The 18,801-nt window shown below is 47.6% G+C and overlaps 1 protein-coding gene across 1 annotated transcript in view; it reads right to left on the bottom strand.

The window, feature by feature from the left end:
• Window positions 1–4,272: 4,272 nt before the first annotated feature.
• Window positions 4,273–18,801, bottom strand: part of Acad10 (acyl-CoA dehydrogenase family member 10) — a 64,913-nt gene continuing 50,384 nt past the window's right edge. Inside the window, exons 14-21 of the mRNA XM_045132709.1 lie at window positions 15,935–16,075; window positions 15,384–15,521; window positions 15,205–15,295; window positions 11,904–12,062; window positions 11,106–11,278; window positions 7,331–7,474; window positions 5,688–5,765; window positions 4,273–5,021 (exon numbers count right to left, since the gene is read on the bottom strand). Coding sequence (XP_044988644.1) covers window positions 4,851–5,021; window positions 5,688–5,765; window positions 7,331–7,474; window positions 11,106–11,278; window positions 11,904–12,062; window positions 15,205–15,295; window positions 15,384–15,521; window positions 15,935–16,075 — 1,095 coding nt within the window. The 3' untranslated portion in view covers window positions 4,273–4,850. The remainder of the gene's footprint in view (window positions 5,022–5,687; window positions 5,766–7,330; window positions 7,475–11,105; window positions 11,279–11,903; window positions 12,063–15,204; window positions 15,296–15,383; window positions 15,522–15,934; window positions 16,076–18,801) is intronic.

Below are 18,801 nucleotides of genomic sequence, written 5' to 3'. Positions count from 1 at the left end.
TTTTTCTTTTCTTTCTTTCTTTCTTTCTTCTTTTTTTTTTTTTTTTTGAGGTAGGGTTTTGCTGTAGCCCAAGGCTGACCTAGAACTCACTATGTAGTCTCAGGGTGGCCGCGAACTCTGGGCAACCCTCCTACCTCTGCCTCCCGAGTGCTGGAATTAAAGGTATGCACCACCATGCCTGGCCTGGCTCGTATTTTTGATTGTTTTACTAGTGGGTCCTTTGGAGCCCTCAGTAACATCAGAAAGCTTTCTCTGATCACCTCTATTCCTTCTCAGTCCTGGGAAACTTTGGAGAGTGAAAAGGTCTTGTGAAAACTCAAATTGGGGCTGGTGAGATGGCTTAGCAGTTAAGGCACTCACCTGCAAAGCTAAAGGACCCAGGTTCAGTTTCCCAGGACCCATGTAAGCCAGATGCACAAGACAGCAAATGCTTCTGGAATTCATGTGCAGTAGCTAAAGGTCCTGGCATGCCCATTCTATCTGCCTCTTTCTCTCTCTCAAATAAATAAAATAACAAAAACAAGGGCTGGAGAGATGGCTTAGCAGCTAAGTGCTTGCCTGTGAAGCCCAAGAACCCTGGTTCGAGGGTTGATTCCCCAGGACCCACGTAAGCCAGATGCACAAGGTGGTGTATGCATCTGGAGTTCGTTTGCAGTGGCTGGAGGCCCTGATACACCCATCCTCTATCTGTCTGCCTCTTTCTCTGTCTGTTGCTCTCAAATAAATAAGAATAAATAAATGAAATAAAAATAAGAGATATCCCAGTGGTTAACACACTTGCCTGCAATGCCTAATAACCTGGGCTCAATTCCTCAGTACCCATGTACAGCCAGATCCACAAAGTGGTGTGTACATCTGGAGTTTGTTTACAGTGGCTGGAGACCCTGGTACATCCATTCTCCTTTCAAATAAATAAATAAAACCTGGCTATAGAGTAAGGTCCAGGTCAGCCCGGCCTGGTAAGATTGCCTAAAAAAAAAAAAAAAAGCATGCCTTTAATTCCAGCAGCACTCGGGAGGCAGAGGGAGGAGGATTGCTGTGAGTTCGAGGCCACCCTGAGACTACAGAGTGAATTCCAGGTCAGTCTGGGCTAGAATGAGATCCTACCTTGAAAAACAAACAAACAAACAAAGCAACAAAAAAACCCACTAAAGTGTCATATCATATCGTTACCTACATTTACCACTTTGGCGCACTGAGTATCAACACCAAACAGGTCCCACGTGGCTGAGTGCCTGCCCTACCTTCCCAACCCACCTATTATGTCATAATTTTTCTCCTGCCCCTTCATCTACACACCAGGCTATGCCTGACTGCTCCTGCTTCTGGAAGCACCTTTCTTCTTAGCTCTGGTGCTGTTTAGAAATCATTGTCTGTGTCCCCAGCAGTTTCTGTCACATCACCCACCTGACAAGTGAAGTTTACATGGGCAGGACAGTGACTACCCTATGTTCACCTGCACATTTCCCTAGACCTAGACTTGGTCCAGACCAGTGGTGGGGCTCTCTTGACAGTGGATAGAATCCTGGAACTGGGCACTCTGAAATAGGCGCTGCTGCCAGCCGATCCAAGGGAAATATACGGTCCTGTCTCAACGTGGCTACAAAAGCAAGGTTATTTTCAGTGTTTCAGGGTAGAGAGCGACAGCTCTTCTCAGCTCTGGTTGGTTTAGCTTAGTGGTTAGAGTGTGAGACATTCAACGGTCATTAAAACTCCCCGAGACAGTGGCCCTCGAGTCCATGTCTTATGATTAGCAAAACTAAAACAAATAAAAAAATAAAAAATTGATAAATAACAGCTGGAGAAAGATGGTTTAGTAGTTAAGGTGCTTGTCCGGGAAGCCTAAGAACCCAGGTTCAATTCCCCAGGACCCATGTAAGTCAGATATACAAGGTGGCACACACATCTGGAGTTCATTTGCAGTGGTTAGTGGCCCTGGTGTGCCCATTCTCTGTCTGCCTCTTTCTCTACAAATACATAAGTAAATAAATATTAAAAGTAATGAAAGAAGCTGGGAGTGGTGGCATACAACTTTAATCCCAGTATTTGGGAGGCAGAGGTAGATGGATTACCACTGTACGGTTCGTGAATAACCAAAGAGCACACATGATCACTCTGAGGCAGGAAAAGAGCTGTTTATTGGGGCCAGAGCTGCCAGGCTCTCTCTTGGGAAGAGAGAGAACAGCCAGCATAAGTCTAGATAGTTTGGGTTTTTATAAATTTTTTTTTGTTCTTTTTTTAAAAATTTTTATTTATTTGATAGAGAGAAAGAGAGAGACATAATGGGTGCGCCAGGGCTTCCAGCCACTGCAAACGAACTCCAGACACATGCACCCCCTTGTGCATCTGGCTAACGTGGGTCTTGGGGAATCGAGCCTCAAACCGGGGTCCTTAGGCTTTGCAGGCAAGCGCTTAACCACTAAGCCATCTCTCTAGCCCAGTTTGGGTTTTTATATAGTCTTTTCCTTTGGGAGGGGATACAGAAAACAAAGAACTGAGAAATTCAAGGGAGAGAAGGGGCCAAACAGAGAAGGGGGACAGAGATTAAATGGAGAAGGTAATCACTCAGAGAATGAGTTGCCATCAGAAGAGCCAGGTTGTCTGTTAGATAAGATTGGCAGGAAAACTATGGTCAAGGACACTTTTAGGTCAGGGGAGTAAGGGTTAGGCAATGTAAACATCTGAAGTTGCATCAGTCAGGCTGCTGTCGTCCTCTCAATTCCATCTTGGGACTCTTGTCCCTGACCTAAGAGCCATGAGTTCAAGGCCATCCTGAGACTACACAATGAATTTCAGGTCAGCCTGGGATGGAGAGTTAGACCCTACTCAAAAAAAAAACAAATAAAAAATTGATAAATAGACAAAGTAGGGTACAATATTAAACACTTATTTTAGAAGAGTGTAAAAAAAAAATAAAGCAGAAAAGCTCCCAAGCTAAACTGAGAGGAGTCCTGAATAGGTAGCCACATAATGGTTTAGGTTTGGTTTCCTAATAGCCACGGAGATGTAAATTAGCCATCTTGTTGGGATGGGCCAAGTTCAAAAGCATATGGATTGATTGGTGGTGGAGGGAGGTGTCAGGGAGGAGAGTACAGATCTGGTTTACATGGGGTCTAGGGAATCGAACCTAGGCAAGCATCTTAACTGCTAAGCCATCTCTCCAGCCCGAGTGTGCAGATTTGGAAAACCCACTTGAAACGTCCTTAACCAGGCAGCAGTTCCTGGAGCCATACTTGGTTTCCCTCGTAGTCTTGCTAAACCTGGGCAGGGAATGTGTCCCCAACTGACAACCTGTGAAGGAAGGCTCCCATGTGCCTAATCTCTATTAAGAGGGTACCAGAGACATTCTGAGGGTCATGTGGTATGCTGGGCCATGAATACTACTTTTTTGGTGGTGGTGGGGGGTTGCATTTGTCTTTTTGAGATACTTTCATGTGACCTAGATTGGCCTAAAAATGGCTACGGACCCGAGACTAGCCTTGAATTTCTGACCCTCCTGCCTAGGTCTAAGATTACAGGTTTTGACCATACCTTGATACAACTTCCTTTTACAAATGCCTCTTTTCTTCCCTGAACCCCTAAGCAGAAATAGGACTCCTGGGATCCTTCCAGTATGCAAAAGCTGGAGTGCTGGCAATGAGCAGGTCAGAACTTTATGTGGCCTTCCTTTAGCAGTTTCTCACATGCCAGCAACCAGGATTAGCCCATTCTGGAGCCCCTGGTGACTACACCTGTGGTGAATGGCCCAGGCTGCAGTTGTGGACCCCCTCAGGGAATGTGGTTCCCCGCGGCCAAGTCTGCAGTTGCTGCCTCTCTTACCCTGAAATGGGCTGCGGTCAGATTGCAGCTGGTGAGATCAGAAGGCTGAGTCCTCCCAGCTGGTGGCTTATCAGAAGGTTAAGACCCCACAGAAGTTACTTCTCTGCAAACCCCGGCAGCCCTTTCTCCCAATTCCCTAACATCGTGAACGGGGCAGGTGGTGGAACATGACGGTTTTGGGGAACTTGCACTCGCAAACACTCGTTTGGTGAAGATTTGCAAGCAAAGTTTGTAACTGAGCCCAGACACGAAGCAGTAGCACAGAACCCACAGAACCCAAGACACACATGCCCCACAAGGCCCTGTGTGTAGGGCTGGCACAGCGCCAAGAGGCTGGGGGAGCAGCCAGAGGCATGCAGAGGCCACTGACACCAAAGATGCAGGGGCTGAGCAACAGTCTTTATTTATTTATTTATTTTTGGTTTTTTGAGGTAGTGTTTCACACTAGCTCAGGATGACCTGGAATTTACTAAAGTAGTCTCAGAGTGGCCTCAAACTCATGGTGGTCCTACCTCTGCCTCTTGAGTACTGAGACTAAAGGCGTGTACCACCACGCCCAGCCTAACATTCTTTATTCTTTATGCCCTTCATATGACATAGAAAGCTCACAAACCCTCTAAGGTGTTCTCTTCTTTTGTGTCCCCAATTTCCCTCCCCCCAAATCACACTTTAAATAGTGTCCTGTGATGTGAGCCATCAGATGGATGTAGGTGGCTGCAACTTGGGTTCATTCCATCTCCAGGATCACTCGCCTGGGTCATGCCTGTGCCCCTACTTCTGGGAGGTCCAGAGCAGGAGGCCATCATCTCTGGAGAGAACACAGCTCACTCGTGTTGCAATTCCTGCAGCCAACAGGGGAAACAGGCCGGCACTAAGAAACTGAAGATCAGCTCTCCAGGCCTGAAACGCAAACTCAGCTTTTCCAGAAACACATTCAGGGGGACCCCAGCAGGCTGAGCTGAGAGTGGCTGTCCCAGAGGTGCTGGCAGCAAGCTAGAATCACACAGAGCAGATCTTTCCAGGCAGGCCACTTAGAGTCTGTGCACGGGGGGCTCCCTCAGCCTCGCAGGCTTCTTCAGCTCCATCTTGGCCACTGTTAACTGGTGTACCTCGTCGGGGCCGTCAGCAAAGCGCAGTGCCCGGGCCCAAGAAAAGAAGTGAGCCAGGGGGTAGTCGCCGCTTAGACCCCCTGCTCCAAAGGCCTAGTGGACACAGGGCAAGAAGGGAAGGAAGTTCTGGGTAAGCCATAAGAATTAAGGACTGCTTGAGAGGACTACTGACAGCAATGTTCCTGTGGGTGTCCTGACACCTGTGTGACCTAACTCATGCTCTGGACCAGAAGGCCCGACGTGGGGCAGCACTGCCATCTTTGGACGCCTAACTTACCAAGTCCATTCTGCAAAGGGCCTTTTGCTACTAGGACATCTCTGTGTTGAACCAGCTGTCAGAAAATGGGTATGATGAGACACCTGAGGGATTAAGATGCTACAAGCCCAGGCTCATGTAAATTTGAGGTGGCTATTTTTTGTTGTTGTTTTTTTGAGGTAGGGTCTTGCTCTAGCCCAGGCTGACCTGGAATTCACTATGTAGTCTCAGGGTGGCCTTGAACTCATGGAGATCCTCCTATCTCTGCCTCCCAAGTGCTGGGATTAAGGGCGTGCGCCACCACGTCCAGCAGAGGCTGCTACTTTTGAAAATCAAATGATCTGGGCAAACCATACCACTCTGAACCTGTTTCTTCATATTCAAATGGGTATAGGAAGGGCCAATGGACAGCCAATATCTAAGAGGGAGAAGAAAATGGCTTGAACAGTTAAGGGGCAGTTCGGGGAAACTGAGGACCAGGGAGTTCAAATAAACTAGCTCACCTGAATAGCGCGGTCGATCACTCGATAGGCCATGGATGGGGCTACCATTTTAATCATGGCGATCTCTAAAGCTGCAGTCTGCAAGGAGACCATTAACTTAGAACAAAGGGCAGGCAACTTGGAAGAATGATTAGTTTCACAAGGAATTTAAAAAAAAAGTTAGTGCTGGGAAGATTGGTCAGTGGGTAAGGTCCTGCACAAGACATTTATATTGGAGTCCCCAGACCCATGTAAAATCCTGGGTAAGGTGGTGTGTGCCTAAATCCCAGCTGAGGAGTCAGAGGCAGGGAATCCCTAGTATTCACTGGCTAGACTAGCTGAATCAGTGAGCTCTAGGGTTCAGAGAGGTACCCTGTCTCAAAGAGCAACTGAGGGGCTGGAGAGATTGCTTACTGGCTAGGGTACTTGCCTGCGAAGTCTAAGGTTCAAATCCCCAATACCCACGTAAGCCAGATGTACAAGGTGGTGCATGGGTCTGGAGTTTGTCTGCAGTGGCTGGAAGCCCTGGTATTCTCTCTCTCTCTCTGCATTGGGCCCCATTGGACAGCTTTGCCTAGCAAGCAGAAGAAAGGCACTGATTTGGACTCCCAGAGCCACAGAAAGTAAAGCAGGAACAGCCAGCACCAGTTCCAGGAACAAGACTGAGGCCAGACAGGGTCCGCCCTGGGCCAGGGCATGAGTGAGGCACCTGCGATCCTCCAGTACATTCAGAGTAGGGCATCAAAGAGCAAGAACTTCACACCTGGTTCACTCCCCCATTTCTGAGACTCTTGGATGGGGATGAAGCCCCCTACTGCCACAGCTGGACAAGGCAGGGGTCAACACAGGTATTATGCCTGGTCGTGACAGGTCGGCAGAAAAAGCTCTACTACTACGAGACAGTGTCGTCCTGGGTGATAAGCCCTGTGTCGGTTAATTCTGCGTCTGGATCAGGGCCTGTGGGATCCCTTTGACCTAGTTTGCCTCCTCCACCAACATGCACAGGGAGCAAGGGCTTAGATTAGAGGCCATGTGACTCTATTAGGTCCATTGCCCTGAACCAGAATGTTCTTTTTCTATTAATTAACTAATTAATTAACTTTTTGAGGGTCTCACTCTAGAGCAGGCTGACCTGGAATTCACTATGTAGTCTGAGGGTGGCCTTGAACTCACAGTGATCCTCCTCCCTCTGCCTCCTGAGTGTTGGGATTAAAGGCATGCAACACAATGCCCAGCAAACCAAAATGTTCTGCAGGCAGTAGCAGTGAAGTTCAGTTGGCCTCTCACTGAACATTCCTGTTGTTTTTGTTTTTTTTTTTAATTTGAGAGCAACAGAGAGAGAGAAAGAGGCAGATAGATAGTGAGAGAATGGGTGCGCCAGGGCCTCCAGCCACTGAAAATGAACTCCAGATGCATGTGCCACCTTGTGCATCTGGCTTATGTGGGTCCTAGGGAACCAAGCCTTGAACTGGGATCCTTGGGCTTCATGGGCAAGCGCTTAACCGCTAAGCCCACATTCCTGGTTTTAAATGGATGACCAGACAGTTCCAAGCAGAGCTGAGGCAATTATCTATGTCAACGAGCCAAACCTTCTCCAAGATTTGCTGAACGAACAGGGTAAGGCTAGAGTTTCACTGTGACCTCACAACCTGTGATCCTCGCACCTTATTTCCTGCCACGTCCATGAGGTGGGCAGCTTTCAGCACCAGCAGCCGTGCCTGCTCGATGTCCACGCGGCACTGGGCAATGTCTGCCAGGATGGTGCCATGTTCTACCAGAGGCTTCCCAAAGGCCACGCGGGACCTCACCTGTGGATGTGGAAGAGACACAGGGCTGAGGGGCTGGGCTGTGGTGGCTTGCATGGGAAGAGGGAGTTCACACAGGAGAGGCATACAGAAACAGGTGCATTATCACGTGTCTGCCAACTCACCAGCCACAAGCATCTGCTGGTTTTGCTTCTAGGGAGAAGATCTAAATGCAGACAGTTGTCATGTAAACTGTACCAATCCACTGTCTACCTGGTGTCCAGAAAAGTTACTTCTAAGCACCTTCCTTCACTGCAGCTAGGCGGCCACCTCTTGTCAAGGGAGAACAGCTCTGAGCCAGAACCTGACCCGAGGCTTCTCCTGGGAAGAGCTGGACTGTTGAGTGGCTCACATAGGGGCTGGGTGCCCTCTGCTGACCACAGCCAGAACATAACAAGCATCTTGCTATGCACCCTAGGCTGGCTTTAAGCTTACTGAAAGGGGTTTTAAAGTTTGAGGCCCACAAGGCAGCAGAGTCAAAAGCATTTTTCTTTTTTCTTTTCTTTTCTTTTTTTTTTTTTGAGGTAGGGTCTCACTCTGGTTCAGGCTGACCTGGAATTAACTCTGTAGTGTCAGGGTGGCCTTGAACTCAGGGCGATCCTCCTACCTCTGCCTCCCGAGTGCTGGGATTAAAGGCGTGCGCCACCACGCCCGGCCAAAAGCATTTTTCTTTGGTGTGTATTTTACTATAATCACTAAAGGAACTTTAAATTTTTTTTTTAATTTTTATTTATTTATTTATTTGAGAGCGTCAGACACAGAGAGAAAGACAGATAGAGGGAGAGAGAGAATGGGCGTGCCAGGGCTTCCAGCCTCTGCAAACGAACTCCAGACGCGTGCGCCCCCTTGTGCATCTGGCTAACGTGGGACCTGGGGAACCGAGCCTCGAACCGGGGTCCTTAGGCTTCACAGGCAAGTGCTTAACCGCTAAGCCATCTCTCCAGCCCTAAAGGAACTTTTAGATAGTATGTCACGGTGGAACTATCAATAGAAAATAATAAAACCACCTACTAGCCCACCATCTCATTGCTTAGACTCTATGGATGTGGCTTTTGGCAAGACACAGTGGTGCATGTCTGTAGTCCTAGCTACTTGGAAGGCTGAGGTAGGAGGGTTGTTTAAACCTAGGAGCTCAAGACCAGCTTGGGCAACATCACAAGAAATTATCTCAAAAAAAAAAAAAAAAATTCGCAAGCTGGAGAGATGGCTTTAGTGGTTAAGACACTTGCCTGAAAAGCCAAAAGACCCAGGTTTAATTCTCAGGACTCACATAAGCCAGATGCACAAGCTGGCACACGGGTCTGGTATCTGCAGTGGCTGGAGGCCTTGGTGCATCTGTTCGCTCTATCTTTCTCTCTCTTTCTCCAATAAATAAGTAAAATAGTTTTAAAAATCATACTTCATTTATTTATTTGAGAGAGAGGGAGAGAGAAAGAAAGAGAGAGAGAATGAAAGGGCACGCCAGGGCATCCAGCCATTACAAACAAACTCCAGATGCATGCATCCCCTTGTGCATCTGGCTTATGTGCGTCCTGGAGAATCGAACCGGGATCCTCTGGCTTTTGAGACAAATGCCTTAACTACTAAGACATCTCTCCAATCCTTTTTTTTTTTTTTTTTAAAGAGGCTGGGCATTGTGGCACATGACTTTAACCCCAGCACTTGGGAGGCAGAGGTAGGAGGATTGCTCTGAGTTTGAGGCCACCCTGAGACTACATAGTGAATTCCATGTCAGTCTGAGCTAGAGTGAGACCCTACCTCAAAAAACAACAAAAAGAATCTGGCACTTTTTTTTTTTTTTTTAAGTATGTTAAGTATCTGCTTTATTTATTTTAGAGAGGGAAAGAGGAAGAGGAACATGGAGAGTTGGAGGGAGGGAGAGAGAGAAATACAGAGCGAGAACTTAATTGGGCTTGGAATCTGGCACTTTCTGAGTCAAGCTGCTTTGCTGGAGGATGCTCAGAGTTTCAATGGCATGTGGGGCTGAGGTCTCATAGCTGAGCCCCCAGAAACTTGAAGAAATGTTCTGTCTGAAAGGAGATGGTGTAAATAGCAGGTGTGCTGAGGAATCAATAGCAGCTGATGGCTTCTGCTCCGTGTGTGGCATTTCCTGGGAGAATCATTTCGGTATTGAGGGTTTGTTTCATCTTTGTGGAGCTAATACCCTGGTGTGAATTTGTCTTTGGAGATAGCTCTTTTGCATAGGCTTCTAGCCATTGAGGAGCTCGTGGCGGATGGCCTTTTGCTTTTCTTCAGATTAGGGGTCTTATTATGTACTGTAGGGTTGCTTTGAACTTACAGCAAGCCTCCTGCCTCAACCTCAAGCATACAAGCTTAAGTTCCATGTCCGACTTCAGATTACAGTTTGTTGTTTTTGAGGCAAGCCCAACAGACTGCCCCCCTTTTTTATGAGAGGGGATGAGAGCAAGAGCAAGAGGGCATGCGCAAGAGAGAGAGAGAGAGAATTGGTGGGCCAGGGCCTCGGCCACTGCAACTGAACTCCAGACACGTGCGCTATCTTGTGTTCACGTGCGACCTTGCGCACTTAGAGCGCCTTGTGCATCTGGCTTCTGTGGGAGCTGGAGAGTCAAACATGGGTCCTCAGGATTTGCAGGCAAGTGCCTTAACAGCTAAGCCATCTCTCTAGCCTCAGATTACATTTTCTTTTTTTGTTTTGTTTTTAAATATATTTTATTTATTTAATACAGAGATAGAGGCAAACAGAGAAAGAGAGAGGGAGAGAATGGGCAGGCCAGGGCCTTCAGCCACTGTAAATGAACTCCAGATGCACGTGTCCCTCGTGCACCTGGCTTACATTTGTCCTGGAAAATTAAACCAGGATCCTTTGGCTTTGCAGGCAAATGCCTTAACTGCCGAGCCTTTTTTTTTTTTTTTAAGATTTTATTTTCATTCATTTATTATAGATAGATAGAGAGAGAGAGAATGGGCACGCCAGAGACTCTAGTCACTGCAAATGAACTCCAGATGCATGTACCACCATGTGCATCTGGCTTACGTGGGACCTGGAGAATTGAACCTGGGTCCTTCGGCTCCACAGGCAAGTGCCTTAACCGCTAAGCCATCTCTCTAGCCCCTTTTTGTGGGTTTTTTTTTTTTTTTTTTGAGGTGGGGTCTCACTCTAGCCCAGGCTGACCTGGAATTCACTCTGTAGTCTCAGGGTGCCCTTGATCTCATGGCAATCCTACCTCTACCTCCTTAAAGCTGGAATTAAAGGCATGAGGTACCACACATGGCTCCAGATTATATTTTCCTGACATGTTGGGGGATGATGCTGGTCCAGGGACAGATGCTACAGCCCAAGGACAAAAAGAAGCCCTGCAGGGTCTCCCTGGTGTCTGAGCTTTAACCATGTGCTGGGAGCACAAACAGCTCTTAGTAGCCTGTGGACCTTTTGGGCCTTGGAACTCACCTTCAGCTTCTGGTCACCTGAACAGTTAAGGTTAAACAGTGGCAAAGTGAAGAAGACGCAAAGTGAAGATAGGGAAGCAACTTCTAGGTGTGAACAATCTTGTTTCACCTTCTAACTCTGCTCTCAGAAAGAAGCCAGGGCTCAAACTCCCCCAACCCAGCAGACAGTGGCTCTGAGTCAGTGTGGAAGCAAGTGGGGACTCACACGGGCTTTCATGAGTGACAGGGCCCTCTCTGAGTACCCAATCAACCTCATGCAGTGATGAATCCGGCCGGGCCCCAGCCGGCCCTGGGCAATCTCAAAGCCACGGCCTGGGCCCAGGATGATGTTCTCCTTGGGCACACGCACATCTTCGAACCGTACTTCACCGTGGCCACCTGCAACAGAGACAGACTGCCTTAAGCACTGTGCTACAGGCCTTGCAAGTGTTTACTCCTTGCCTCAGTGCCATGTTCCACTGGCAACATCCCACCCCTTAGTCAGCTACCGTCTATTTGTGTCACTGCTAAGGGGAGGGACAGGAGGAGTCTATTCAAAATAGAAAGGGAAGCATTGCTTTCTAATAGCCAGTGAGTATTTTGCCTTTTTTTTTTTTTAAAAAAAAATGAAAACATGATGATAATGGCTGAAACTCCCAGTGTGCCTCTAACAATGCCAGAAGTGAACCCCAACTTCTAGCACATGAAGACATGGGGGCTGTGGCCTAGAGTTCACTATGCATTCAGAGACCTAGAAGAGAGTGCCAGGAGGACTCTCCCTGCCTTGCCCTCCTGTATTCCTTGTCTCACAGATGCCTGTTTATCTATTGAGTTTAGAAGACAAAAGCATGCATAAACAGCCATGGGAAGTCTGCTGATTACAGAAATGAACTACTGGACTAAGAACCTTTCTAATGTCATAGATTCTTGCATGTGGCAATTTGTGACCTTTAGAAGGAGTTACTCAAAACTGTTGCCCAACCGCCAGAGCCACATTCAGGGTGACTGGCCCTGGGAGTCTAACCTGGAGCATCATCCATCCCATACACCGTCAGAGGCCGGATGACTTTGATCCCAGGGCTGTCCATGGGCACCAAGAGCATGGACTGCTGCTGGTGCCTCGGGGCCTGTGAGTCTGTTTTTCCCATAAACACACAGATTTTGCAGCGTGGATCCATGATGCCTGCCAGGAAAAAGACAGACTCTATGAGCTGCTGCCAGGGCCACTAAGTCTTGGTCCACAAAGGCAAGATGCAGGCTCTGTTAGAATACACATAACCAGAGAAGCGTGACCAGACAGTAGACTGTCTCAAGAGAGGCAGGAATCCAGCATCATAAGAGCAAAATTTTAAAATAGCACCAGGCTAGACGTGAAAATACAGAAACAAGATGCTGAGGTTGCCAATGCCAGGTGTGCCTCTAGTTCACCAAGCCCCAACGGAAGGAGAAGAGGTTAAGTACAGTTTCTACTGTGGTTGGTCAAAGCCCACTGCCTACATATCCACTGTGGCACAACACGCAGGAAAAAAGGGGCTACATTGTAGATGCCTATCGACAGGCCTGTGACTGTGGCACTTACTGAAATTAGACACTATTAGAAGTCTACTCAACTTCAAGTATGACAACTCTTCTGGTGCCCTGATGCAAGAAATTCCTAAGGATTTCAAGGTAAAGCTGTGCTTGCAGAGAGCACCTATTGGTGCTTTGTGGGAGGCACTTGATGCCTATGTTTTGGCTTTTTAATTTTTATTTTTTATTGACAAGTTCCATATTTGTAAACAATATTCCACAGTAATTCCCTCCCTCTACCCACTTTCCCCTTTTAAACTCTACTCCCCCCCCCCCACTTTTTTTGTTTTTTGAGGTAGGATCTCACTCTAGCCCAGGCTGACCTGGAATTCACTATGTAGTCTCAGGCTGGCCTCAAACTTAGAGAGATCCTCCTACCTCTGCCTCCTGAGTGCTGGAATTAAAGATGCATGCCAACACACCCAGTGGGTAAAGAGAGAGGCAAACAGAAAGAATATATGTGCACCAGGGGCCTCTTGTCACTGTAAATGAACTCCACTCATGCGCCACTTTGTGCATCTGGCTTTATGTGGGTCCTGAGTACTGTGGAACAGAAGTTAGGCCATCAGGCTTTGTAAGCAAAGTGCCTTTAAGCACTGAGTCATCTCTCTAGGCCAATTTTATAACTTATTTTCTTCTTCTGGTTTTTCGAGGTGGGGTCTCACTCTAGCCCAGACTGACCTGGAATTCACTATGTAGTCTCAGGGTGGCCTCGAACTCATGGCGATCCCCTCCTACCTCTACCTCCCAAGTGCTGGGATTAAAGGTGTGTGCTACCATGCCTGGCTCAACTTTATAACTTTTTTATTTTATTTTTGATAGAGAGACAGAGAGAGGGAAAAAGAGGCAGAGAGTGAGAGACAGAATGGCACACCAGGGCCTTTCAGCTGCTGTGAATGAACTCTAGACGTGTGTGCCCCCTTGTGCGTATGGTGACATTGCATGCTTGCATCTGGCTATGTGGGACCTGGAGATTCAAACAAGTGTTCTTGGGCTTAACAGGCAAGCACCTTAACTGTTAAGCTATCTCTCCAGCCCCAACTTTATAACTTTTAAAAATAAACCTGTTAAATTTTTCTGGACAATGACATCATTTGGAATTTTGTGGTTGTGGCTGTTATTGTTTTGCAACAGGGACTCATGCAGTTCAAGCTGGCCTAAAACTTGCTATGTTGACAAGAGTGACCTTGAATTCCTGATGTTCCTGCCTCCAGAGTGCTGTGATTACAGGTGTGTGCCACATCACCCAGCTAGATTTGGATTTTTTTTTTTTCAAGGTAGGGTTTCACTCTAGCTCAGGTTGATCTGCAATTCATAAGTAATCTCAGAGTGGCCTCAAACTCACAGCCATTCTTCTACCTCTGCCTTCCAAATGCTGGGATTAAAGGCACGTGCTGCCATGCCCGGCCTAGATTTAGATTTAAAAAAAAAAATTTCAGGGCTGGAGAGATGGCTCAGCAGTTGAAGGCACTTGCTTGCAAAGCCGGACAGCCCAGGTTCAACTCCATAGAGCCTAATGTTAACCAATGCAAGTGGTACATATGTCTGGAGTTCGTCTGCAGTGGCAGGATGTCCTGGTGTGCCCATACTTACACTCTTTCTCTGCCTCTTTCTGTTTCTCTTAAGTACATACACACATACATACATATTTAAAAAAACTGATTTTAGCTGAGTGTGGTGGGGTACACCTACAATCCCAAGACTTGGAAGGTAGAAGCAGGAGGATAAGGAAGTCAAGGCTAGCCTAAGCTATAAAGCGCATTTGAAATCAGCTGCCTGAGTTACATGACAGCCTGTCTCAAACCAATAAAAAAGATGCAGCAGGGCTGGAGACATGGTTTAGCGGTTAAGGCACTTGCCTGCGAAGTCTAAGAACGCTTGTTTGAATCTCCAGGTCCTACGTAGCCAGACACAAGCATGGAATGTCACATATGCACACAAGGGGTCACAAGCATCTGGAGTTCGTTTACAGTGGCTGAAAGGCCCTGGTGTGCCCATTCTCTGTCTCCGTCTCTCTCTCTCTCTCTCTCTCTGCGTCTTTCTCTTTCAAGAAAAACAAAATAAAAAATAAAGATGTTTCAAACTGTTACTTAATCCCTGCCAGCCTGCCTTACTGTCCCCAAAGATGATACAAAGCACATCTTGGGGCACAGACTTGAGAATCCAGAAAATCTTGAATTCTGAGTTCCCTACCCAACAGCTGAGGGACTAGAGCCTTCCATAAGTGACTGCGGTCAACCAAGTCTTGGTTTCTGCCTCTGTGAAATGGGAGGCAGGATGATAACCCTGTCTTCTGAAGTGTGGGGGCTCCATAAGTGGGGAAGCAGACTGGCACTGGGTTGGGAGGGGCTTGTAGGGAGTCCAGAATGTCATGAACATCTAAGATCTATTTTAATACATTTGATCTTGTGGCAATGACAAGCCACCAAAGAGACCTTGTCCTTCCAAAGGGGCCTGATGGACAGAACAAAGAAAGCAAGGGTGAGTGAAGAGATTTCTAGAGTGCTATATGCAGGGACACCTCCACAGGTGAGGGTGTCTGATAATGCCTTGAGGGCACCCATGATTCAGCACACCTCATATAGTACTCTCTTATTCCCTGGGGTTTGCCACTTCTGCAGGGAGCAGAGACAGATTCTATTGTGCCACCAGAGAAAGAAGCCAGACCCCACTAGAGGCACCAGAGACCTGCACCAGAGACCTGTACATCAACAAAGACTGGTGAGTGTTTGAAAAGCATATTTCAGCCCAAATACCTGAGATCCACCACTTGTGACCATTTATGATGTAGAAGTCACCTTCCTCTCTAATGGAAGCCTCAATGTTGGAGGCATCTGATGAAGCCACCTGCGCAGAAGAACATACTCTGCTTAGAATGGCCAGTAACCTACATTCCTTGTAGGCAGAGACCAGGATGTAGAGTGGCAATGGGTACCTGGGGCTCGGTCATGGCAAAGCAAGAACGAATCTTGCCCTCCAGTAATGGCTCCAGCCAACGGGCCTTCTGCTCCTCAGTGCCGTAGCGCACCAGTACCTCCATGTTCCCTGTGTCAGGAGCAGAGCAGTTAAATATCTGAAAAGAAGAAAAATACCTCAGTGATTCCCATATCCATGTTTAGAACTCTACACACCACAGAAGTCGGAGCAGAATCCTTTCTGCACCACAGGCCCTCAAATAACTCAAGAAAGATCTTCCTGTCCCCAAAGAAGAGCCCAGAAAAATGCACTCAAACAGAATCTTGGACCTGCCTGGAGCCCACACTCATTCAGATCCTGTCTTTGAGACAAAGGTCCCTGGACCTCAGGATGGGGACTTCCAGACTTCCACACCACTAGACAATTCTCCTGCTAAGCTATTTTTTTCTCCTAACTCCAGCCATGTGTCCTCTTTCCTACAGGAAGACCCTGATCCGAGTTTCTGTGTGAGCAATGAGCGACAGTGTGGGCAGATGTTCTCATATGCTGAAGAAACTTCTGAAAAGGTACCTCAGGAGCATATATGGACATGCCCATGACTTCACACAGATGTGCATACTCCACGTTGGTCAGCCCTGCTCCATATTTTCTCTCAGGATCAGTTTCCAATGGTAGGAAAAGGTTCCAAAGTCCTTCAGCCTTGGCTTTCTCCTGTTGTGGGAAAAATAAGTCAGGGAGCCAGAGAGAATGACTTTTTGTTGTTGTTTGTTTTTTGAGGTGGGGGTTCACTGTAGCCCAGGATGACCTGGAATTCACTATGTAGTCTCAGGGCGACCTCAATCTCACAGCGACCTTCCTACCTCTGCTTCCCTAGTGCTGGGATTAAAGGCGTGCGCCACCACGCTTGGCTAAGAATGACTTTTATATGGTCACGTGGAACACAAGGGGTTGGAGGGAAGAAGGAAGTAGCTAATGGCACAATGTTTGCCAACAGCAATGCCATGAGTCAGGGTGACTGGTAGATGGTGGGTTCAACAGAAGGCACTGGGGAACAGCCAGGAGTCAGCTCATACCCAGGCCCCTGCCCTCTTCCTTCCTTCCCCCCTTCCTTCCTTTCTTTTTTAAGTTAATTATTTGAGAGACAGAGGAAGAGGCATATAGAGAGAATGGGTGCACCAGGACCTCCAGCCATTGCACATGAATCCAGACGCATGCACTACCTTGAGCATCTGGCTTACATGGGTCCTGGAGAATTGAACATGGGTCCTTAGACTTCATGGGCAAGCACCTTTAACCACTAAGCCATCTCTCCAGCTACCCTGCCCTGTTTCACCAGGAGTAGCATTGGTGGTATTATAGCTAAGAATTCTACTGGAGCACACACTGCAATCACTGAAGGCTAAAAATATGTCTGGGCACATGAGAGAAGTCTGGCCCAGCTCCTCTGGCTGGGTCTCCCGCCCTTTTAAATGGTGGATGAGAAAACCTCCCTAACAAGCTTGCTTTTGCAGTCCAACTTTGTTCCTGGGACAAGAGACTTGTATTCCTATGCATAACTGGGCTGAGGAAGCAGGAAGTTGACTGTGGGGTGAGAGGTCAACCTTGGTCCTGCACACCTGGTATGCTGGGTTTGTTTCCTTTCTGTGAAATGGAGATGTGGCCAGACCCCATCAGTCAAGACCACTGAGCAAAATGGATGAGACTAACTGTGGTGGTTTGATTCAGGTGTCCCCAATAAACTTAGGTGTTCTGAATGCTACGTTCCCAGCTGATGGAGATTTGGGAATTAACACCTCCTGGAGGGAGTGTATTGTTGGGAGTGGGTTTATGGGTGTTATATTGCCAGTGTTTGGCACACTCTCCTGTTGCTATTGTCCACCTTATGTTGGCCAGGGGTTGATGTCCACCCTCTGCTTGTGCCATCGTTTTCTCTGCTATCGTGGAGCTTCCCCTCAAGCCTGTAAGCCACGATAAAACTCTTTTTCCCACAAGCTGCTCTTGGTTGGGTGATTTCTACCAGCAATGTGAACCTGACTGCACACTAACTAAAGAGTAAAGGGAGTGAGGTGCTCAGTTCTCCAGGGTCTTCACTGGACAGGGAGATTAGAAAGTGAGGTTCAAATGTGGATAGGAACCAGCCGCGTACAGGATTGTGCTAGCATGGCAAGCTTGCGGTCTAGCTCTACTCCACTGCTCTGAACAAGTGAGCGTCCACTAGTCTCCATATTGGAAACACTGCTCCTCTTCCAACTCAAGGAGGAGAGCATCCAGCTGGAGCACCCTGACTCACAAGTCCTCTTTCCAACAAGGCCTGGGACAGTAACATGACTGATAATCTGTCAGGCTGTTGCCAAAGAGGAGAGCAATGTCTCTCAGTAACCTGGCGTGCTATGAGAAAGGGGGAACGGCATGATCCTGTCAGATGGGTAAGGGTGAGGATACTCTCAGCACACAGCGGCCTGTGTGTGGAAGGTGCCTTCTTGTAGCTTCTGTGTTTTTGTTTTTTTTTTTTTTTCAAAGTAGGGTTTCACTCTAGCCCAGGCTGACCTGGATTTCATTATGGAGTCTCAGGGTGGCCTCAAAATCACGGCAATCCTCCTACCTCTGCCTCCCAAATGCTGGGATTAAAGGCGTGCGCCACCACGCCCAGCCGCTTCCTCTGTCTTTTGAAGGCAGCTACCCAAAGTCCTGTGTTGCTTAACTGGCCCAGAGTTAGCTTTGGTGGCTTGTACTGTGACTGCCCACTCAGTCACGTGTACCATGGCCTTCTACTAGGGGCAGGTCAGACAGATCACAGCGCACAGTGCCCACACTGAGGAACCCCCCTGTGTGCTTTCATGTGTTTAAACCCCAAAAGCAAGTGGGAGATTTGAAGGCACAGAATGACCTCGTTTCAGCACAAGATGACAATATTTGTTAAGAGTATAATGGGAGATGCACCAGGTTGGTGACGGTAACCACCTTAGGGGCAGAGTACTTCTCTCATGTTTGAGTTTTGCTGAATTTTGCAAGAAGTTTGGAACTAAAAAAAAAAAAATCTGGACAATGCCACTTGTAGAAGTTACTTTGCCCATGATGAGCTCAAAGAACTTAAAACTGGGCTGGAAAGATGGTTTAGTGGTTAAGGGGCATGCCTGCAAAGCCAAAGGACCTGGTTCAATTCCCCATGACCCATGTAAGGCAGATGCACAAAGTGACATATGCGTTTAGAGTTTGTTTACAGCAGCTGAAGGCCCTGGTGTGCCCATTGTCTCTCTCTTCCCCTATTCCTGTCTTTTTCTCTCTCAAATATATATTAAAAAAAAAAAAAAGAGCCAGGCATGGTGGCACATGCCTTTAATCCCAGCACTAGGGAGGCAGAGGTAGGAGGAATGCCATGAATTTGAAGTCAGCCTGAGAATACACAGTGAATTCCAGGTCAGCCTGGGTTAGAGTGA

This window comes from Jaculus jaculus, chromosome 13 (genome assembly GCF_020740685.1).
Source record: "Jaculus jaculus isolate mJacJac1 chromosome 13, mJacJac1.mat.Y.cur, whole genome shotgun sequence".
In the NCBI taxonomy this organism is placed as follows: domain Eukaryota; kingdom Metazoa; phylum Chordata; class Mammalia; order Rodentia; family Dipodidae; genus Jaculus; species Jaculus jaculus.
Note: the sequence above shows the minus strand (reverse complement) of the source record. Positions and strands in the feature narration are given on the sequence as shown.